Here is a 24,952-nt window from a genome sequence, read left to right on the forward strand (position 1 = left end):
TTACGTATACCATCAGACTTACCCTCGCTTCTGCTGCGAGTATGAAGCCCCTGTCCAAGGCCTGCACGAAGTTAAGATCACTTCCTTGTGAATTATTCTGCCGGAATTTACCGGCCACGGGGTCGATCTTGCCGTCACTAATGGCCTCTGGTAGACTTGATATTTCACCAGTTACGGGGTCTTTTATTACAGTTGTCGAAGGATCAACTAAACCTGACTCTAATACTTGGCTCAGTGTTAACTTTTTACGGTCTAATAGTGTGGTCACTGTAAAGGGATCATTAAATGCACCTGTCGTGGGATTGTAAATACCAAATTGCAATGTTTCGATAAAAGATAGACCGCGTTTTTGAGTCGTCAATAGTCCAGATTCAATGGCTTTTGATAGCGTATTCAATTTCGAAGTCTCTGTATCTAAAACGCTGCCTTTATCACCGTCCATTATTCCTTTTCTAAATGCTTCTGCTAGTGTAACTAATTTTTTCTTCTGTAAATCTTTTATTAAAACAGTATCTGAATCAATAATACCGCGAGTTACTGATTCTTTCAAAGTTATTTCTTCATTTGTAATGGGATCAGTTAGCTTGGCAGTTTCAATGTTCAATAATTCTTTCTCTACTGCCAAATCAAATGAAATAGGCTCGGCGATAAATACATTTATTTCTTCAAAACGTATTATACGTTGAGTCATTTTTTCATTTTGTGGTTCTATGGTTCCCCTTTTGGACGCGTCAATGATATCGTCATCCAATGCTTTGCTTAAAGTTACAAATTTACCAGTTCTTGGATCTTTTATAAAACACTTGGATGGATTTAGAAGCTCATACCTGATGGCTTCCTCGATACTACACTCTTTAACAATTTTATCTTTGGCTACAGCCTTCAGTAATTCTAATGAATTCTTACGTTCAGTCTGTTGCGTCAGTGGTTTGTCAATAGAAACAAGTAAGCCGCGTTCTAATGCAATGTCAATAGTATAAGTTCGCTTTGTCTTAGGATCTAGTATCTGTCCCCTAGCAACGTCGATGGTGTCATCGGAAATGCCCTGTTGCAATGATTTTATTTGCCCGCTAGTGGTGTCTTTAAGAGCAGTCGTGTCGGGATCAATGAGACCGGAATTTATTGCCTGGACAATATCACAGAAGACATTTGTACTGGGATCAATGAATTTACCGTTATCAGCGCGATACAGCCCGCACTTGACAGCATCTTCAATAGACATTGGTCTGCTAGACGGAACAATGAAACCGTTTTTCTTGGCTTCTAATAAATTCATCACCTTGTTTAGCTCAGCTTGGGTGTACGTACCACGAACATCATCAATTATACCTTCAGCAATTGCTTCAGGCAACAAAACATACCGATTTGTTTTGGTATTTTTGACAAAAGATACTATAGGATTTATCATTTCAGCCTGACACGCTTCAGATAGAGTCAATTTTTTATTTGTCAATGGGTGAATAAATTTACCAGAAGGTACATCGTACATTCCCATGTGTACTGCTTCATAGAGACTGAAACCAGTACTTTCAATGTCGACAATTAGATTTAACTGAAGCGCCATTGATAGAGGAATTGAACAGTTGGCACCTGGTTCTTTAAACATGCCTGTACGTCTGTCAATTACTCCAGCGCGACAAGTTTCCGCGAGTGACAGCAGTGTCTCACTACGTTTATCCCAATAGCAAACTAGCTTAGGACTGATGACGCACATTCTCATCGCCTCGTGCAGAGTTATCGATCTACCAGTACTTGGATCAATTATTTTACCGGTTTTCTCGTCATACAGACCCTGATGTATTGCGCGCTGAACAGAAATCGCGGCTTTGTTGTCGACTATAATACCCGTCTCGTAAGCTTCGCTCAGTGAGATTTCCATGTTGTTACGCGTTGAATCTTTGACTTTGCCAGTTGTACCATTTAACAGACCAATTTTTAAAGCTTCTTTGAGCGATATCTTTTTGGAGAATTCAACGTTCGCGTCTTTTACAGTCACCGAGTCGGCGTCGATCAGATGTTTATCGATAGCTTGGGTGATCGTTAAATAGGTACCCGTACGTGGATCTAAAAACAAGCTTGTCTTGCTATCAAGAATACCTTTGAATACAGCTTCACTGAAACTCATAGGTCGCCGGGTTTCAAGTAAAATTCCTTGCTCAAAAGCTTCATGGAAGTCCATGGATTGCCCTTTTTCAGTAACAACTGTACCGGTTTTAGGATCAATAATTCTTTCCTTAATGGCTCTACTGAATGTTATTAATTCGCCATGTTGATCTCTAACGATTGCCGAAGTTGGATCTATGACGCCTTCTTTGATAGCGCGATCAGTTGGTAATCTTTCGCGTGTTTCGAGACTAGTAAATTGACCAGTCTTGGGATCGTAGAAACCTTTGAATACAGCTTCGGGAAGAGATATTTTACGTTTCGCAGGAACAACTAATCCACGATCCATCGCATCGGTTAGCGATAAAGCTGTGCCAGTTGACGGATCTAACGCTGTACCGGACTTGGGATCAATTAGTCCAAGTTTTATAGCATCGTTAAGTGTTATCACATCCCCAGATCGCGGATCTTTTACCGAGGGACTATCGTGACTAATTAATCCTTTGGTGATGGCTTCCTCTAATGGCAATCTATCACCATCCATTAAGAATCTACCAGTAATAGGATTATAACTCTGATGAGCTAGAGCTTCTTGCAATGTCCACGGTTTGGTTGTATTCAAAATGTATCCTTTCTCCAAAGCTACATCGAGTGTCATTGAGTGCGGGTACAACAAAACACCTTTTTCCAAATCAACAAGTCCACTTTTCTCGGCATCGCGCAGTGAAACAACTGTTTCATTACGATCATCTTTGATTTTAATCATTCTACTGTCAACATACCCGATAGCTAACGCATGTTTCATTGTTGATTCATCGCCGGTCATTGGATTAAGAACAAGACCAGTTTTAGGTGAATAATATTCTTGTATAATAACATCAATTAATGAAGGCACAAATGGCGTTGTAATGATTAATTTTTTGTCTAATGCCACATCAAGTGACAACAATTCGCCTGCCTTGGTATCGCGAAGACGACCAGTCTTTGGATTAACGAGTTTGACAGTCAATGCATCGTCGAGAGACAAGAAAGAACCAGCTTTAGTGTCCTGACACTCGGTTATAAATGCGTCAATTATACCACGACCTACTGCTTCATCAATATTTATCAATTGTTTACTCATTGGGTCTTCAATATTACCTGATTGCGGGTCGTACCAGCCTTTAGTTATTACAGCTTCCAGTGAAATCGGTTTGCGCAGACCAGGAAGAACAAGACCCTTCAAGAATCCTTCTTTTATACCAATCTCCGAGTGCGTATCGAGATTTATTATAACTCCGCGATTCAAATCAACGATACCAGACTCAACGGCTTCTGCGAGTGGGATAATTTCATCGTTGACGGGATTACGAATGCTCACGGACTCAACGTCTATTAGACCCCTTTCAACGGCACCAGCTAACGACAATTGTTCACCGGATCTTGGATCCTGAAGATCTCCGCTCATCGTATCGCAGATACCAGACTGAATGGCTTCCTGCAGAGTCAGTGACAAAGACTCTTCTTGATTTATCGAAGGTCGCTGGATAATCATCCCGGCTTGCACGGCCTCGCAGAATTGAATTTTCTTGCCGCTTTTTGGGTCAACCATGTAACCAATATTTCTATCTACCAGAGGTCTATTGATAGCTTCGCGCAGAGGGACGTACTCATTGGTTTTGCTTGACAAATCTTTGACCCAGACATTATCGGGATCGAAAATCTCGAGATCAAGTACAAACTCGTTAAAAGCTATTGTCGTACCAGAGTAAGGGTCTATGAATTTTTCCGATTCAATATCATAAACTCCTTGGTCTTGAAGATATTGAGGTGTTAAATTACGGAATATTTCTATTCTAAATCGGGGTCTTTCTTCAATTATGCTGATACGCGTTTGGTTGAGCACGATAACTGTTTCAGTGAGTTGAATTTCACCACTTTCTAAGGCATCTTTTACAGTGAACGGTAATTCACGTTGACCAATAACTATTTTACATGTGTTAGGATCAATCAGATCATTATCAATAGCTTCCTCGAGAGTTATTTGTACTGGACGTGAGTCCTGAATTGGTGTAACTTCCATTCGTTCACTTTCTTTACTTTCAGATACTAAATTTTCTTTTATTTTTGACTTTTCAATTGTCTCTTTTAATTTATTGTCTTTTACAGCATGAGGTTGATGAGCAGGACTCTCTGGAACTGGTGACATCGTGGGCCGTCTGTCGACAGACTTGCGATTTTTAACAGCATCCACAACAGCTTTTCCAGCAAGCACAGGTGCTGCCACGACTGCCAAAAGTCCAAGTTTAGCAGCTTCTGCAACAGATATAGACTTTCCACGTTCATTTTTAACCTTTCCGGTTTTGGGATCCAAAATTCCGCGTTCAATGGCTTCTTTAGTCGTGATTTGAGCTGACGACTTAACATCATACACTACTGAATCAGCTTCAATAAGTCCGGCTTCCATGGCTTCAGTTAGATTGTAAGATTTGTTTGTCGCTGGATCATGGAATTTTTCCGTTTTCTCATCATAAATCTGATCCACAGCTTCCAGTACAGTCATACTGGTAGCTATCTTTTTAGGCGAGTCAGTAATTTCTGGTTGGGCTGTATCAAGAATACCATTTTTGATTGCCTGTCCAATTGGCATCACTGCTCCCGTATCAGGATCTGTGTACGTACCAGCATTCATATCAACGAATCCTTGTTCAACGGCATCGCTAAATGCCATTTTAATATCACGTGTCGTAAACTCTTGGCGTTTTTCCGATTCATCTTTAACAATACCCTGTTTCTGTGCATCCGCTATCGATATAATTTCTCCGGTTTTAATATTCTGTACTTGAGTTGGATTCACCAACGAATAACCGGGTAAAAGTTGAATTGTTTTCGTTGTAATAGTGTGATACGAAGTAATTGTCTCCGTAACGGCAGTTACTGTACTACTTTCGGTTTCAGGTTTAGATTCAACAACCAATTGACCGGACTCGAAGGCCTCATTTATTGGAATAATATGTCCAGTCTTTGGATTATTAAATACAGCCTTATCTTTGTCAATAAGACCAGCCTCAAGGGCTTTTGTTACTTCAATACTTTCAGGTGCAGCTGGATATGGTAATGACATAATAAAATCATTTTTAATAGCTTCATCGACGGTAAATTCTTTACCAGTCAATGGATGAGTAATTATTTGCTCGGCGGTGTCGATTAATCCACGATTCAAAGCTACCGGGAAAGTCATGCCAACAGGTGGCAATGACACAGGACTTGTCGGTTCTGTTCGATCGAATTTATTTAGCTCGGTAGCTTCAACGAGATTTAAATCACCGCTGTCAGTATGTACAATTGATTGATCGGCATCAATGTCATCAGACTCAATGGACGATTGTAATGTTAATTTATTGCCATCTTGTGAAGTAATTGTCGAAAGTGGATCAACTATTTCACAAATAATGGCTTCGTTGAGTGACAGATGCTGTCCAGTTTCAGGATGAATTATTTTACCGTCTTCACGTTCCAGCAATCCTTGATTGTACAATCCTGGAATAGAAAGACTACGCGCTAGTGGAACTAAAATATTTCCATTTTCTGGGTCTATGATACCACGCTCGACGGCTTCTCGAATAGAAATAACGTCCCCGCGTTGTGGATCTGTAACTTTGCCACTATTACGATCAATTTTATTACTTTTAAAAGCATCTATCAGTGCATCTTTATTTTCACAGATAGTTGCTTCTAGTATTTCAACTGTTTCTTTATCAATCAAACCGCTTTCCTCTGCTTCTTTGGGAGTTAGTATTTTCTTACGTATTTTCTGCAATACTATTGCTTTGGCTTCTCTTTCCGGGCTTTGAGAAACTGTTTTAGCAGTACCAATAGTTACTTTGTATTTAGGTTCAGTGGTTACTCTAAATCGGGTTTGTTCTGCTAAACTAGGTCCCTTGTCATCAACTTGATCCGTAAATTCATTTGTCGGTTGACTAATTTCAACTTTAACTGTAGGATCTGCTTCAGCGACAAGTTTATTAAATTGGTCTGATGTGACAATACCTTTTTTCAATGCTTCATCAGCAGAAATATCTTTCCCGGTTGTTGGATCTTTGACAACGACACTAGTCGTTATAGGTTGACTGACCACTTTATCTGGAGTAACTAGACCACGTTCTATTGCAACTTCTCGCGGAATTTTTTCACCAGTCTTAGGATCTTTAATCATTGCCTTTTTGACAGCCTCCACAGCAGCTGCCGCCGCTACAAGAGGTGTTCCTACCACAGCAATAAGTCCGAATTTCGCGGCATCACTCAATGAAATTTTACGACCCGTTCCATCAACATAAATACCCGTCTTTGGATCAACTATTTTTTTCTCAACAGCTCTCGCCATACTAATTTCGTTACCTGTTTCTGGATCTTTTACAACGATAGCTTCAGTCTCTAAAGTGCCTTCATTCACAGCCGTCAAAATGTTTGATGATTTACCAGACTCGGTAAAAATTACCAAAGCAGTTTCAGGATCATAAATAATACCTGGACTCACCTGAACAGGGTCTGAAGTTGTTTGCTCACTAGAATTGGATACTTTGACATCCTCTGATGAATTATCAACACTTGTAGCTTCAACTCTATCAGATTTATCGGTTACTTTGGTAATTTGAATCAAACGCGGGTTTGTCGAATCAACTTCCATTGCTCTATACTCTAAAATAATTAAACCCTTGGCAATGGCATCTTTCATTGTAATTTTACGCGGATGAATATAGTGTCCAGTTGAATCTAAAATATTTTTTTCTAAACTACGTGTCAACGACACGTGCCGACCGTTATTTGGATCAACGACAACACCAGACTGAGGATTTATGAATTCAAGTTTAACGCACTCTTCAAACGAAACAAGTCTGTCTGTACCAGGAATTATAAAGAGCCCAGCAACTGGATCAAACAATTTCTGTTCGATGGCATCTGCGAGCATCCAACCATCTGACGGTAATTCAAATACTTTTTTCTCAACGGAAGTCGATTCTTTTTCAATAAATGTCTCGACTTCATTTATCAAATTACGCAGGTTCTTTTGTTCTTTGGAAGATACGGATTTTTTAGTTGGGTCATCGTCATTTGATTTTATAAATACAGTACTGACGTGATCATTTAATGAACGATTTGTTTTAGTAGGTGACAAAGGGCTGGTTAATATTTCAGAGGAATCATTTATATATTCAGTACGCGATTCTTTGGAAGATTCTACAGTACCTACAGAAACAATCGTCGAATTGTTATTATTTATCACTGAAACAGAATCATTATTATCTGGTTGTGGTAATTTGTGGGTGATAATTGTCGTTGTTGTCCCGATAGCTCGGGGAGGAGAAGATAATTTCTTACGCGGTGGTGGCGTAGGCGTTGGTTCATTGATTTTAGCATAAAGAGTGCTTTCGAAAATCATTTGTTTCGATGGGGAATCTCGAGTTTTCTTGGGCGACGGTCTTTCAGTTTCTCTCGCTTCGGGAGTACTCAATAAGCCCTGTTCAATAGCTTCACTTACATTGAAGTTTCTGCCAGTATCAGGATCAGTAAACTCACCCGTCTTTTCATTAATCAATCCACGATTAATGGCATCCCTGTAAGAAACTTTGTAATCACGTGTAATAGTCTCACCTGTTTCCGTTACCGTGACGTAACGTTTTATTGTCTTTGTAACAGTCTGGGTAGTGACAGTAATATTTAGAAGACTTGCTAATAAAGCCGCACCATCGGGTGTTATCAAACCGCGTTTTATAGCATCCTCTAGTGGAACTGGTTTCTTACTGCGCGGATCTAGCAGTTGGCCTGTTCGCGGATCTAATAATTCAAATAATACAGCCTCTAGTACACTAATTTCCCGGCCGTTTTCCGTAACCCCAATACCGCGATTCAACATTTCCATAACTTCTGGACGCGCGTGTCCCAATTTAACGGCTTCATTGAAAGAAACTGCGCGACCAGTTTTTAAATCAACGACAAATGAACCCCCAGATTTCGGACTAATTAAACCTTTTAGTAATGCAGCATTAAGACTGATAAATTCCCCAGAAATAGGATCTTTGAAACCGTCAATATCAAAAATTGATTTTTGTGCAACAGACGTTATCAGTCCGCGATCAACGGCTTCAGGAATGGTTAGTTCTTCTCGCGTTTTTAAATCTACATAACGACCACAATCGACTTTAATAATTCCACTAGCTAAGGCATCTGAAAGTGTAAGTAAATCACCAGACCTAGTATCTGACACAGATTTGATATTATCAGTATCTAAAACACCAGCAGATATAGCTTCTAATATACCAAGTTTTCTTTTATGATTAGGGCTAAATATTTTACCCTTTTCATCAATTATTTCTAAATCACAACAATCTTTAAGCGTCATTGGTTTAACGATCAATTGACGTCTTCGTGCTTCTTTAAATGACAATTTTTCCATACTAATACCATGTACATATTTTCCATTTTTGACATTTATTAATCCCTGATCAATAGCATCTGCTATTGTTATTTTAGTGTCATTTCTTGTGTCAACAATTTCTCGTACATCTGGATCAACAATACCACGCTGAATAGCTTCATCTAGGAGATAACATTCACCAGTATTTCTATCAACAATCTGACCCAGCCTATCATCTACTAATCCTTGAGAAATGGCATCAGCCAGCGCCAATGCGCCACGTTTTATTTTAACAGTAGTATTTATTTTGGTAATAAATCCCCGTTTATACGCCTCCTGGATAGTCATCATCTCTCCGTTATCTGTGACAAATTGACCTGTCTCTGGGTCCAACAAACCCTGTCGCATCGCATCGGCAACACTAATTCCAGCTGTAGACACACACGTTACCTTGACACGGTCCTCGGTTTTCTCAGCGTCGAACAGTTCCCGTTGGATGGCTTCAAGCAGAGACATCCGATTTTTCTCCGTGATAACTCCGCATGGTCCAAGAAGACGACGCGCGAGTTCCACGTCGATGAGGTTCAGCGCCACAGCTTCTTCAATCGTGACACTCGTTCTGCCGTCAATTGAAGTAGATATCCTACCGTTTCTCACGTCGAGAACCCTGAGACTAATGGCCTCACCTACAGTAAGAACTTGACCAGTCGTGGGATGGATGATCCCCCTGGCCTCTATCACGTTATCCATATCAATACCGTTCTCCTCCGAGGTTCTCTGTCTTCTACGAAGGCTTTTAATTTCATTAATCTGCATACTACTATTATTGATACTAGTTTTATAACTTCGTATTCCATCGATTTCAGTATCTCTGGATGTGCTATCACCGTTAGTACCAACAAACCCACTGTTGTGATTACCATAGGGGTTTTTAACAGGCGATGTCTCTCGTGAAGACACTCTCTGGGTTTCATTTGACGATTCATATCGCTCGGACGAGTACCTAAATAAATATCATTTTTTTCTTTTCTTTTTCTTTCTTTAAAATTTTTTACAAGTCAAGCAAGTGCTTAAGCTCTAATAATTTTTTTTACTTACTGCGACTGAGTGTAATGTGTTGTTGTTGAACTATACCGTTCTTCACTGGTTGTACTTTCGTAGATGTTAAACTCAGTGCGAAAGGTACGCAGTGGTCGTTGCTCTTGAAGAGCGCGCTGAAACAGCAACGATAGTAAATACGTTACTGTCAACATTTTTATTCAAATATCCCGGGAAATCCATGCAATTCATTTTATTTATAATTATTACTATATTTATATTTATTTTAGCGATACATTTTTTATGACTCATTCAAATTAAATAACTTTTATCTTTAAAGTTACCGCAAGATAATTATAAACGGCTATCGATGCCGCAATTTCTTAAAATAAACTAAATAATTTTCCGCACGAACAGTATGTGGATGGATTTGCAATTTAAAGTGCAGCGCACTATCAGTACAAAGATTTCGTGATTTTTTTTTTCTAAATATTTTTATAAAATCAATGGTATTCTCAAGTTCGTTTTTTTTTTTTTTTTTTTTCTTTAAAGATAAAGTTGTTTGTTACTTATCAATGCAATTTCTGATTGCGAAATGAGTTCAGACTGATAATACCGGCGATTATGTCACACATAACGTCAGAATAGCAAAAGTTGGCGTGAACCGCGAACCTTGAACCGCGAGTGCCAGCACCTGAGTAAACTGAACTGTCATACGGTCTCGTGGTGGTCACACACGATTTATACCGAAGAATGTCCAAATAAAACGACAATTCGCCAGCCACTTGAACAGTTATTATACTTTTCTGACTCATGCAAGTCGTGTGTTAAATAATCGCGTTGCTAGCTAAATATCACGTGACGATGAAGCTATCGCCGGTATTGTATTTTAAAAAACTGCGCCGCGACTAGACAGTAAAATGAAAAATAACAGCGAGGAAACGAAGCAGTTTGAGCTTGACCGACGAGGGAAGAAAGGATGATGATGATGTTGATGATCGTTGATGCCTGACGGACGGAAGAGACTCGGTCTCTATAATACTGCAGGGCAAGTTATATCGTACTGTGAACGTTCTGACAACCGGCAACCGTGAGAGACTAGCATCAAGACTATTTCAAAAAATACTTCTTTCAATTCTATAAATAAAAAATCCTGCCCCACTATGTAAAATCTGTGTGCACATATACATGTTTAATAAATTTATTTAGAGCGGGGGTGCCGATGTACTCTCGAGACCGCTTGTTGTTGTTAATATTTTTAGAGCATGTTCAGACACCGTACCGGTATGCAATATGCTTCTTCATGTTTATATTTAATATATATGTAAGTATTAAATACATTATTGTGTGTACGGTACGTCAAGAAAAATGGAGTTCACGGTTGGAGATTCAGTGAAATTGACTGACACTTGTGCGAGTGTTAAAAATACAGTAATTATTGATAACAACTGTAATAAAATAATTAAAACTATAACAATACCTGCGTTCAAGACATTCCACGTTATTTAATATCATAATTAATTCGTGTTATATTTTTTTTTGTAACTTTAAATTATTTATTAAATTAAAATGGCAATGCTTAAATTTTTTAATTAATGTCCCATTTAAAATTATAAATTTGTTGTAATTTATGGTCACCATTGATGACTTAATTATTTTGAACGTATCATGAATGATAATTAAAAAAAAACGTGACGATTGATTATGAAAAATGGGAATGCGAAAAGAAATAAATAAATAATTATAATGACATCATAATATTTAACGACCGGCACTACCATGAACTTGATTCCCTATTGCGCAATCGAATCGCGACTTGGCCAGGTGACAAAATATTAAGCATTCAGAAATACCGACCACCAGGAATATTTTATAACTTTTTTTTACCTACTTTATAAAAATACACACCAGACTACAAATTAGTAGCTGACGCTACTTATATGCTGCAGAATCCGGACAATGATTCATCAGGGGAATTGATATGAAGGTAAATCGCATTTAAACTTGCTCGTTTTACGCAGTTCCCGCTCTTTTTATTTTATTTACTCTGACCTCGGAGTAATCTAATAAATCGGTAGCAGTAGAAAGAAAAATAAATAAATAGACTGATCAATAAACTAGTAGTTATAACATTAATACTATTTATTGGTAAATTAATCGTTTATCAGATTATGAGAAAGGTTACGAATAAATGGAATAATTTAAAAATCATTTTAAATAAATTATTCATTTAAATGTAAAAGAGAAAAAATCTGTTGCAATTGTTAATCACGACAATTAGTTCAGTTCAATAGCTGCAATTATTAATTTTTTTTTTTTTTTTTTAAATCATGTGATTTATGCATCGCTACACTTTCCACAATAATAATTATATATTAATAATATACTGCACGGAATTTCTTAATTTTTTGAGTAATTGTATACTTATTGACAATTAAATATTTAAAAAAAAATCTATCGCCATTTATATAAAAAGTTTATTCAATTTACTAATACATCAAATCATAAAACTTGAATAATTTATACCCCGGTACTCGTTATCGATTATTGCTGATAATTCAAAGTGACTTTATCCACGTGAGTGGACGTTAAAAATTATTATAAGTTTACTCAAAGAGTTACGTGTACTGTAAATTTACCTGGTAAACAATCCTCCTTTCTGGTAGCATTACTTATTTTATTATTATTGTAATTGCATTGTAAAAATATTATTTCCATAAAAACACCGTTAGTTATCACTGACACTCGCTTTTTAAAATTAATAAATATTTTATATTTGACATCAATTGCAGCCACGTACTCATTAATCAATAACAATAGTAATTACTTTTTTCTACTATCTTATCATTTATTAAATTTTTGTCACTTATTAAATATAAAATTATTTTTTCATTGTAATTAAAAAAAAATAGATAGATAATTATGAAATCAATTAATTGTAATTATTAGTTACTTTTTACATTACTAAAAAATTAATAACGTTTTATTGACGGAAAAAGTAATGCCGCGAAATAAAAACGATGTTGACTGTAGCAACTTGCTCATAAGACTGAAGTTAAATGTAATGTCCGCGTGGACATCAACACAGTGCGCAATGTACAAGACGTTTTTTTTATTTATAAATTTAAAATTTTCCTTTCAAAAATTAAGAATAAAAATAATTTATTCAAAAAATTAACAAATAGTTTTATCAAATATTTATTGTTTACGCGAATTAATTATTCTAGACTTAAATAACTTATTAGCGATTAATGAGATATGTAATTTTAAAAAATGAGAACATTTGATTTATCATTGTCCGTGAACTTATTGTGATATTTATTGATTTGTTTACTTTTTTAAAGTCTATTATTAATTATCAGAATTAATTATTTATCCAGACTTGTTTATCACTGATAACCAAAACTTTCTAAATAAAAACAGTGATTGATTTCTGTTAATATTCTTTTTAAAAACATGATTGATGTGATAAATATTTAGTAATTTATCGTCATAATAAAAATTTAGGTAAATACATATTTGTTAAGGTCAAGTTTTTTTTTTGATAAGATTGCTACGAAATTAAACGCATACCAACACGATTATCACATCTAAATACCATGCGCACCTTCAAATTAAATCACTAATTTAAATGTTTACATAAATATTTATCTATAAATAAAAATAATGTCAACATAAAAATATCAAGTAATTTATTATTTTAATCATCCAGCTAATTACGCAATGAAATTTTTACATCTTTTGAAAATTATTCCGACACGTGTTCTATCTAGAGTCAATTAAATTTAATTAACGGAAACGAATCTCTGTGCAATGCGCATCAATCGTATTTGTGTGTATCGGCGTACGCACAGTTACAATAATATATGACGTAAGTTTATAAAATAAAAAAATGTATATGCAATGCACGAGTGTATGTTTTATTTAAAAATACAAATATACATTTATGGTAAAAACAAGTTAAGTTTAAGTGGCAGTATGAGCAAGGACGAAATAGTCTGCCTACGTAAAATCACTCGGCCACACATTAAGTCAACCAAGAGCGCCGACGATCCCTCTACTACACTCTCATTTATTGATCCTGAATACGCCCAAGATATAAAGTGTGAATTACTCATGATAAATATCAATAAATTCATTTTTAATAGCAATATCTAAATAATTAAGTCATCTTTACTAAAAAAAAAAAGCATAACTTTTATAAAAACAATATTTTTTAAGCAGTAAATCAATGAAAATTATTACTTTATTGATGTCGTATCAGAATTGAAGAATAATTTTCTAGATTGAAGAAAATTTAAATTTATTTATAATATTCTATGAGAGTAAATGAAGCAGACATCAGAAAAATTTTTATTTATTAATAAATAGAGTAAAGAATTAATAAAAAAAATCAGCATATGTTGAATTGAACGTAAATTTATCTTTTCACTAAAAATATATCTAAAGGTGATTTTTCTCAGTGTCTCGACTAATAATGTTATATCTATAAATTACCATATGATAAATGATAGTAATAATTTTTCCATCACAAGTTTTTCTGGTCTGGGAAAAAAAAACTTGTTTGGTAACAACAGTCGGTTGTAATAAAAGAAAATGAATTATTAAGATATTTTACTGAGAATAAGAAAATGTCATGACTTGAACTGATTTATGATTATTTATAAATATATATAATATATAGTTAATTAATAGTGATATTGACATACTTTTATGCTCATAGATTTAAACATAAGTTTCAAGGAAAATAATTAAATGCTATAAATATAAAAAAAATATAATAAATGAAACTTATTACATCATAGATAATTTTAAAAATTAATATGATGTCATTTACGAATGTAAGCATTGCCATTTTTAAATTTAATTTGTAATAACATTTAAAGAACTGACGAGTCGTCATGTGTATGGTTATTATATTTTTTTCGAGCCTGCTATGTAATATAATCAATGGGTATGAAGTGCTGTGGAGTATGGAATTACTATAAAATAATTTAAATAAAAGTAAACATCTTGTAAACCGGTCGAAAATTAAAACGAGTAATTCTTCACTTAACTTTCTTTTGACGAGGACCGCGTATTTACAGAACACTTTAGCATTTGCTGTGATAATTACAGAGCGATGACGAAGGAAATTATAGAGTAGTAATTTTTAGCTTGTTGGCGATAAATATATAAAATATGTAAATTTTTATACATAATATGATGAATATAAATAGACGTAATAAACTTTTAAAAAGATTGTTATCCGATGATTTAATGAATTGTTTAACTAAGTAGAACAATCGATTTATTTAATTGCTCTACTAGATAATTACTTAAGTTACTTTTATTTCTATTTGGGAGTAAGATTATTTGCAAATACCATTTTTAGTTTATCTATTTTTGGGGTTTCAAATTTTACTTGGTCAAGGATCATTACAAAAATATTTTTACAATTTTTATATATTTTCGAAATATTTCTATGTATTGGAACCTCGTGTTCGCAGAGGTGATATCCGTCATGATTACACTAATTATACTAATCAAATCATTATTTTTCAGGTCTATTTTGCATGGCAGAAGAAGACTTGGTTCTGTGACCGAATAAATGAATAAATAAATGTAGAGAGATAAATTATGGACTTACCTGTAGAGAAATGTCTTCAGGATACTGTTGAGCGAATTTGTGTACACGCTCACGACAAAGACTGACAAGAGTTGAGTATCGCCTGTTGAGATTGTCGAGATCGTGAGCAATTACGTCGACAGTTGTCACGGATTCACGTCTCGGTCTTTTGACAGATGCATCCAGCGATGGACAAAGCTCTTCAAGCTGTTCCTTGAACGCTCTGAGTCGCTGTCCATAGATCTACAGAGGCCGGTTAGTCCGTTATGGTTAGTAAATTAGATATCTAATTTTTCTACTAGTTAGCGTCCGGCAACGATAATAAGCACTAGGATACGGGTTCTACTTACAACTAGACTATTTAAAATTTATTTAACCCAGTGTGGTAATTATTTTATCGAAATTGTTACTAATTTCTTGTCTAATTAATGTGTTGCTAGTAATGTTAAATATTAATAAATTAATTTTGAATAATTATTCATCATTTTATACAACACTGAGCTTTTATTTATTTTCAACAACTAAAGGAGTGCGTTAATTATCTACAGGTATTTTAATAAACCCCAAGCATCCATCACCAATTTTACCACCACCTCATTTCCGACCACTCAATCATGCTACTCATTTTAATTACAGTACATTAATTAATTGTACTATAATAATGATAACAATAATTATTAATTTTGTAAATAAAACAGTGTGCATGTTAATCCATCACTGGTGAATGGATATTAGACGTTAAACAATAAAGATATGTCTTGAAAATTAATTACCGTTTAATAATTTTGATTAAATGTGTGTTTTTGATACCTATTTAGTGTGAGAAAATAGAGAAAAATATAATATTAACATAAAAAAATAAAAAAATCCCCATTAAAGAACGTATGACCATGTAGAGAAGCCGATACGTGTCAATGATACTCAATTGTCGTCCGCTGAAAGGTACATTGTGTATAAAAAAAATTTACAAATGGTCTTAAATACTATCAATGGTATATATACAGTTTATGCTTATGATTTAAATTTAATAAGAAATATTTACATCGTTCATACAACACACTCATTCACTCCATAGGCTAAGGCTATTTATAAGGCTAGAGCAATGATTTTTATTATTTTTTCAAGTCTTACCTTTCCTTCGCGTATCAATCTTCCTCCGGTAACATTTACGACTTCGATCGTTGCTGCGCGGTCACAAACTCGGTTCAGCAGGTTCTGAATAAAATTTATTTATTTTATGAAATGGATAATTATTATTGATAATGAAAGTTAATAAAATTGTAAATTACCTTGGCTGTTTCCAGTTCTTGAACTGGAGTAGACTCAAGTTTACAGTAGCTTTCATCAACAAAGTCAACTTCATTTTGATAGGAAGTGTGATATTGTTGGGCGAGGCTGTAAGCGGTTTCGGCGCTACGTAATCTATCGACTAGTTGACCGCAAATGTTTGTCCATCTGGCATTTAATCTGTTAACTTCGGCGTCCAGACGATCCATGTCGCTGTGCGGACCGCGATGACCCGGTCGTGATTTTTCAACAAGTCGTCGTGCATTGTGTGCATCGTCATTCAATTGATCTATTGATATTTGCTGTTGTGAAATAGCGTTCTGCAGGATCATAAGGTCTTCGAGGACGATCTGCAGGCCTTTTACGTCGGACGGAAGTTCACTGTATGACGCTAATTTTATTTCCAGTTCTGTTATTCCAGAAGTATTTTCTTCAAGACCGGACAGTACGATTTCAATGCACTTAAGACGCTCGATATACAAATTACTGACATTCCACAGGTGATTCCATTTAGACATGACGTTATCAAGTTTATTGCGCATTGCCGGTGTCTTTAGAGTGATACCACGGAAAGTTTGCTGTACTTGCTCGTAATCAGGAGCTAGACGCTGTAAATTTTGTTCGAAATCTTTGTGCTCGAGTACCATATGCTCGAGACTATCAAGATCACGTGACAGTGGAGATGCAATGCGAATATTTAAAATTCTTTCGGCTTCATCTAGCGCTTGCTGCAATGCAGTTACTTGATCGCTAAATATTCTACCAGCGTTCTTAGATTCTTCCTCAGCTCTTGCTCGTTTTTCGAAATCATCAAACAGCTTATTGACTTCTGCTATCTCACGTTTCAATCTTCTAAGCTGTGGGTCTGCGGGATCTCCTTCAGACATCAGTTTCTCGGCGTCTTCATTGATAGCTCGTCTGATAGTTGTGCGCTGATCTTGACCCATGTCTAGGAATTGAGGTAAGTCCCATAATTTGACGACTTTCATCGTTGCGAAAATCATATTTTGTCTCAGACGAAGGTGTTTACGCTGCCAGAGAGAAACACTGCGATCGTACTGACGACGCAACCTTTCAGCGGCGTCCAGTGCATCTTTATCAGGTGGCTGTAGGGTAAAACAAACTCCAGGTACTGGTGATTCAACACCCAGAGAGTTTTTAACACGCCACTTAACACGTCCGGAATTATCATAAAGTGTACACAACTCGTTCTTGTCAATAGACATGTTGGCTTGCTTGTAAGAGCAGATACAAGTTACTTGAAGTGGCCTAGTGACAGGTTGTCTTCGTTGTTTCATCGGGACAATATTGCCAGCTTGATCAACCAGCCGTTGTATGTTATCGTCATAACTTCTGAATTCCTCCCGTAATTCCTGCATGCCCTTGGCAAGACAATCGCCCTCGTCCAATGAAAAGTCTGACTGTGAGTAAATAGTATTCAGTACTTCGTCCCGTTTTGAAATCCACTGCTCAGCTTGCTGCACGTCCTTGAAAAATTGTTGACTCTGAGTCGCGTACTTGAGATGTACTTCCAGACAAAGTGTAAGCTGTAAAAGCCAAGCCCATTGGCTTTGCATTGCCGACATGTAAGCCTCAATTGTCTTAGCTGCTGGGTGGTGTTGCAATACCAAAGCTTCGCCGCGGTCTTGTACCGCCGAGAATTGAATTTCACGTTTTTCCAAGTCGTTCATAAGATTCTGCAAATAATAATATTATTATTATCTTGATAAAATGTTCAAATATTTTATATGGATTGTGTACGCACACAAACAAGCACATAATTGTGTTGGTAATATTTTTTATTGACTAATAAATTATTTTACCTCCGCTCCAGAACCATACGTATGCTTGGAAATTATTTTAAATATTAAATTATTGTATTATGAGTAAAGTATACAAATGAAAGGAAAAAAATGTATAATAACAATGATAATATAAACTTACCTCATAATATTGCACGATACTTTGGACATTCAAGTTCTTATCACTCCAATCGCGTGTAACTTCAATATCTTCTTTGGCATTAAGCCAAACCAATTCCCCAGTTGCCGATTGTATGAAATCATGTAAGGTGTCCAAATCGGACAATCTTTTATTGGAGGTAGTCAATAATTCGGAATATATTTTTTGTAATGCACTCAAGTGTTGGCTGTAGAGAGCGAGCTCCTCTCCGTGGAAATTATTTTTGGCATGAATACATTTATCAACTTTGCTGTGAAATTGATCAATATTTTTGTGTTCTCTTTGATGAATGTCCAATTCATTTTTAACACCCGGTAAATCAGATCCGTAATCAGCATCTTGAAGCTGCTTCAATTTATTTTTACACCAATCTATGCAGTCATGGAGGTTACGGAAGTGGGGATTGGTGTCGACTAAACGAGTCTCGTGGACGGTAGTACGATGTTTGGTGACAACCCGTTCTTCAACGGGGAACGAAACTGCTGAAAGTGGTTGCACCAGCCGTTTATGCAACAGAGATCGCAATGCCACCCAGCGTTGATGCAATTTTTGTACTCTGTTAATAAAAAAAAAAAGTATTATGAATAGTCGGGTATAAGATACTTTGACAGCCCTATCAAATTATAATCTGGTTCGATAAACTACTGCTCTAAATAATTATTACCTCTTGTGAAGTTCACCAGCTTGGCTGTATTTTCCTTCAGTCAGAGTATGAATATCCGTGAATATATTTTGAATTTGTATCTCTGTATTGCGAATATCCTGTTCTAATAAATCGACTGCATGTTTAGCTTCCAAAGGATGAAGACGATCAAGACGACGCGCTTCATCTTCAACTCGTCTCTCCAGTTCCTCAAGTCGATTATCCGTTGATTTCATTTCACGATGTACTTTCTCAGCAAGCCGTTGCAATCGTTCCAAACTGTAAACATTATTATTTTATTATGATTATTACTACTATTTTAATTAGCCGACCCTAATGATGAAAATAAAATTTTACCGTTTGATTTCATCAATAACAGCTTGTTCTCTTTCCTGATGAAGCATCATCAGCCTATTCCAGTTTTTATCAATCACATCGATGTGTAGCTCCTGTTCCATGTCAATCTCACCCACGGCTTCAAAATATTTTTCAAGCTCGCGGAATATGTGAGTGAGTCGTTGCTTGTCTCGATAACGAGACGGGACTTCTTCGTTTTTAAATTTCGCATTGTCGGCAGCTAGTTTTTTCATTTCGATAAGTGTCGGTGGGAATGCACGCTCCTGCATTATCACTATTTTCTCGCGCATCCACATGTGCAGAGATGTCGCGAGCTCGCGGTACTCGGCCGAGCGTCTTTGGGCCTCGGCGTCGTAGAGAGGATGGATTGGCGGCGGCTCCGGGAACACATCGTAAAGCGATGAGATGTACGTTATCAACGATTTCTCGTCCGGTTCGGGGGTATCAACATCTAGAAAATTCAAAAAATTTAAATACATGATAATAATAACATATTTTAAATAAAAATTATGTATCCTTGAGGAACTTGTCTCTTTGGATTTCTCAACACTATCACTTGCTAACAATGGGTACTACTACAATTGCTGATGCACACACACACACACATTGGGAGTCGTAAAAGCAATTATACGAAGAGCCGGTGTGTCACGGTGTGTGAGTGCGAGCGGAAGTAGTGTCGGGTACCGTGACCAAAAAGAATGTGTGCCACATTATACATATAGGCGATCCTCCATCCAAGCCGGGAAGAATATATATAAATATATAAATATATATATGAATACGCGGATATAAATACACAGACTTGTTAGTTTGGTAGAGTACAAATCTGGCAATGAATTTATTGTCGTTTACCATAACAAGTCTCCAGAAGTTGACCAAAAAAATATTTATTCAATTAAATTTACTTTCGTAAATAATGAAAGTGAAAAAAAAAAAAAAAAAAGTTTTTCAATTGTCTTGTGTGACCTAAAAAAATTTAAAATTATCTCATTGTTCTTTATTTCGTTTGTATCGTGATTCGTGTATGACTTTTATTCGGTAGGATGTTTTTTTTTGTTTGGCCGAGCAAAGTGATCTGTAGATGATACTGAGACAAGTTGTATTTGGCGCCGCCCATAAATTTTTTGAACGAAGTCCATCGCGATAAACCACAGACAAGTCAAGTGTATAGAGTGTTGCTGTAGCCGCACATCATATTAAGAGGATGGAAAGTTTATACCGTTTGTTTATTTTCACAATGGGTGGTCGTCTCGTAGCTTCGAATTGCATGTCAATGTAATGCTAACTATTGCGAATTATTTTAATTTTTAGTGGTTGGATTCGTACTTAAGGAAGAGAGAAAGATCCTCAGTATTGTGACCTATTGATCTTGCGGTTCGTGGAACTGGGACACCGGGATCTCGCGATTGGAGTCTGGTTGGCAAGACTATTTACATCCCAGACTCCAGTGGCTCTCTTGGTATCTCATCGGTTAGCAATGCGGAAGAGTAAATGAGAAAAATAATATTCTATATTTAGTGGTGAAAGGAATGGCAAGCAAGTGGATAATAATCCTATCATTTTTATTTATATATTTATATTTATATTTATATTATTAGGAGTGTAGAGCTGAGATAAGTTACCTTCGGGATCGAGAAGTCTGGTAACGCCGTACTCGCGCTCGGCGATGTAAAAAACTTGATGGAGCCGTTCGCGCGCTTGGCATGATCGCGCGCTTCTCCAGTCGATTAGGTCAGGGCGGTTTCGATGGAGAAGTGCACTGAATGCCATACCGTCTCTCCAGGAACTTGTAAAGTCTGTTACTCGGACACCTGGGTAACGTGCTGTTGAACGTCGGGCCCATCTTAGCAGCGCTTCGCGAGCTGTCACGTTTGGTTCTTGTCCAACGACAATGTCCGATATCTAAAAAAAAAAGATTTATTTAGAATTAAAATCAAACTAGACGTTTTTTATGAACCCATTTGTACAATGAGGCAAAAGCTCTATTTCAAAATTAATTTTTTTTTTTCACCAATGAAATTTTTACATTGATTAGTTTTTCTGCCATATCAAAAGCATACAAATGCTAATAAATATAATATATATTTTAAATGCTAATAATTTTTTTTTAATACAATATCTATGGTCATATATTTGTATAAGCTTTATAATAATAACAAAGCAATAATTGGTAATTACAAATATATTTTTAAGAAATATAGACAATTAAATTTTTTATATTAATAATTACAGTGACTCATTATTCGATAATTGACATTTATCAGGTAATTAAAATTAAAAAAAAAAAAAAAATAAAGTTTTATGAACAAATTTCGATAACTTGATTTTTTTTTAACTCTGAATTTCTATACAAATAAATAATTTTAATTGTCAAAATCTGATAGCTCCAGTTATTGTCTGAAAGATTCTATTCTTTATTAATATTATAGGTAAATTTTTTTTTTATAAATAAATATAATGACTTGAAAGTAATGATAATTTATTGAAACCAATAAATAATACTGTAGTAATATAAAGAAAAAATAATAAATATTACATATCGCCTTTCGATCAATTTTACACATATTTTTAAAAATATAATAAGCATATTTTCATGCAAAATTTTTGTTTATATTTAAATAATATACAAAAAAAAAGAAAAAAAAACAGTTACATCACATTTACTTAAACCGTAATCGGGAATAAATCATTATTGCCTACCAGGAAGTGTATAAATCTAACGATAGTAAAATCGACCTATCACGATCATTCAGTTTCTAAAAAAAAAAATAAAAATCTATAGGATAACATTATTTAATGTCAATAAAATTATTTAAAACATTTTTATACAAATAAATAGTAGAGTTTATTTGCTGTTATATGTCATTTGTATCAACTTTATTTTAGCAAATAGTCTACTTATTGTCAGGAAATTGTTTTACATTGTTTTCTCTGGCATTCTAAGCTAACGGTCGAACGGTGTACCGATTGATCAACTGAGTCTGTGTTTCATCCTGGCCTTCGGCTTCAGTATTGTCTTGAGTTAAGTAAAAGAAATAAAAGTTAACCCATTTCCGGCAGTTAACTTTTACCGTACAATAGACTAGTAGCTATTGAAATAAATAAATCACACTGAAATAATTAATTAAATTTTTTTAACCTCTTCCAAAGTTGTTGCTTATTGTAATTATTTTGAATCAAGACTGGCATACATAAAGGAAGTCCTTAGATTCGCCGGCAAATTCCTTAACCTTGATCATCATGTCACGCAATATTCTTTTACACTCACACTAGTTACTTTATGGTGTATAACTAATTAGTTAAAGTGAGATGAAAAAATATTTTTATGAGAGAAAGCCAAATTTATCATAATTAATAATTCAATTCAGTAACTATCTAGAGTAATATTAAAATAATTGAGAAAACTTCACGAAGACTAAGATGTCCAAGTAAGAAAGTGGACGAAAAATGTTGTAAGAGAAAAATAAAAGTAAAGAAGGAGAAGATAAAGTTGAAGATTTCACCATAAAAGTTTTATGGCAGGCCGTAAGATTGTAGTCCTTGGGTTTGTCTCCTTATGGGGCAAGATAGCGATACCTGACATCACCATAAGAGTACACACCATTACGTCAGAATGAATTAAGCAACACGAGAATCAGAGGGATAAATAAGAAAAAGAGAAAGACATAAATAAAATACAAACAAGTGGGTGAGTCCCAATTGCTTGATCACACCAACGATTAAATTACACCTATAAATATATATGACTATACTTATACATATTTTCGTGTCCGTCAAAATAAAAATAATAAGACACCGTCGGGACATTTAGAGATAAGTTATAATGTACAAAATAAGATTTATGTCAATCTGGTGATTTCACTCGGTAAATTTACTTTGGTGAAATAAGAAATTTAATAATAAAAAACCAGTGGACCTCGTTCTATGGCTTAATTTGCTCAATATGCCACGACAATTTGCCCATAATATTAAATTGCTTTCATTATTTATTTATTTATTTTTTTTTTTTTTATTTTTCAAGTTGATGTTGAATTAAAATTTTTAATGAAGATATTCGTGATGCAAATGGTGATAAGTAGGCGGTAATCGAGATCGATATATTGATTCAGATGATGTTATTTAAAGTATATTCAAAATATGTCCATGTGACATTGATGTAAACTGACGATCAGTTTTACTCGGTCGTAGGTGTCAGAGTTACGCTAGAAAACCCACACAGGATCCATATACGTGATTATCGACTTTTTCGTCTAGTCTAAAGTGTAACAGGTAAGTTGTTATAATTATAATAATAATAACAAGGACAAATATCTGTCGAATAATTAATAAAAATCAAGGTTAGATGTCCATTTAAATGGCAAAAAACGTTCATAATAATAATAATAGTTTAGGAATTTTTAGGCATCAACTGGAAAATGACAGCTTTCAATTTCGATGTCGTTTCCTGGATTAGAAAGTTTAATGAATAAAATTGTTAACAAGAGTGAGTTTGAGTAGACGGAAAACTGGAATTTGTTGGTAAGAATGTGGAATTAAAAGTGAGATGATTGAGATTTTTTTTTTGTGGGTGCTAATGAGAAAAATGCTAAGACAAGAGCGGTGAAGAAATTTCTCGACTGAATGAGCTTTCGCTAAGTAGAGAAAAAAGGGTTAAAGTATGCAACTGGCCCTGACCGGATTTGTCTCGTTGTCTTTGCAGACAAGTTCGTATGACAGCCAGTAGAAAGGAGTTTAGCACTTATTAATATATTATATACCTTATCATTTTATCGATATAATCAGCCGTGATGTGCTATATACATTTCTTTGGACTACATATTCTTATCAACGATTAAGTATAGATGTATGAGGCTACTTAATTTATTTATAAGTCGTGTAATTTAATCGATTACTCATGAAATACTTTCTTGTTAAATGAATTTATCAGTGAAAATATTGAGTTATATTTTACAATTCCTTACCCGGACAGTCTTGGCAGACTTAGCAACAGGGGAACCTTGATGACTGGTAACCTTTTGATATTGTGCAGACTGAAGTGATTCAACTTGTGCTCGATTTGTCAAATTCTCGGTTGTGCTTTTCTCCTCACCGCGAGTGAGAGTCGTTGTTTTCCTGATTATTCGCGTCACGATTCTACGTGCTCCATTCTCACCGCGTTTTGAAGTCTTGGTTGACTCAATTGACGATCCTATCAGATTATATTTTTACGTGTCGTTGTAAATAAATTTAAATACAACAAATAAATATCTAGAGAATTTTTTTATTCTACAATCAATCTCGGTTACAAAAATTTTTTTGTTTATGACAAATAAATTTACTAGGTCCTTAAAATTCATAATCATTTGAAAAAAATTACCAAGTCCTGATGAACATGCAAGTAAACTAAATAATTGGAGTAAAATTCCTGGTTTTTTTACTTTATCAAGTATTTGCTTACGCCGATCGTTTACGATACAGGCCTGACCATTTAAAGGCCAGAACGCGTGGGCAAGATCAAGGTCAGGCAATGTTTCGATCAGCTGTTACCTATTTTGTCATCAAAAACACATGGGTTTATTAA

The 24,952-nt window shown here is 35.2% G+C and overlaps 1 protein-coding gene across 14 annotated transcripts in view; it reads right to left on the reverse strand.

The window, feature by feature from the left end:
* Window positions 1-24,952, reverse strand: part of LOC103580498 (microtubule-actin cross-linking factor 1) — a 96,650-nt gene that overhangs the window by 23,670 nt on the left and 48,028 nt on the right. For 11 of the 14 annotated variants that reach the window (XM_053737695.1, XM_053737684.1, XM_053737687.1 and 8 more), the window contains 9 exons: window positions 21,015-21,294; window positions 19,393-19,843; window positions 19,057-19,314; window positions 18,375-18,948; window positions 16,433-18,127; window positions 16,275-16,358; window positions 15,165-15,386; window positions 9,596-9,711; window positions 23-9,500 (listed from right to left, as the gene is read on the reverse strand). In XM_053737695.1, the coding sequence (XP_053593670.1) occupies window positions 23-9,500; window positions 9,596-9,711; window positions 15,165-15,386; window positions 16,275-16,358; window positions 16,433-18,127; window positions 18,375-18,948; window positions 19,057-19,314; window positions 19,393-19,843; window positions 21,015-21,294 (13,158 nt within the window). Of the gene's footprint in view, window positions 1-22; window positions 9,501-9,595; window positions 9,712-12,174; window positions 12,406-15,164; window positions 15,387-16,274; window positions 16,359-16,432; window positions 18,128-18,374; window positions 18,949-19,056; window positions 19,315-19,392; window positions 19,844-21,014; window positions 21,295-24,353; window positions 24,581-24,952 lie in introns of those variants that run through there. The other 3 variants (XM_053737690.1, XM_053737694.1, XM_053737693.1) reach the window with 3 other exon arrangements.

The sequence above is a fragment of the Microplitis demolitor genome, chromosome 3 (genome assembly GCF_026212275.2).
Source record: "Microplitis demolitor isolate Queensland-Clemson2020A chromosome 3, iyMicDemo2.1a, whole genome shotgun sequence".
In the NCBI taxonomy this organism is placed as follows: domain Eukaryota; kingdom Metazoa; phylum Arthropoda; class Insecta; order Hymenoptera; family Braconidae; genus Microplitis; species Microplitis demolitor.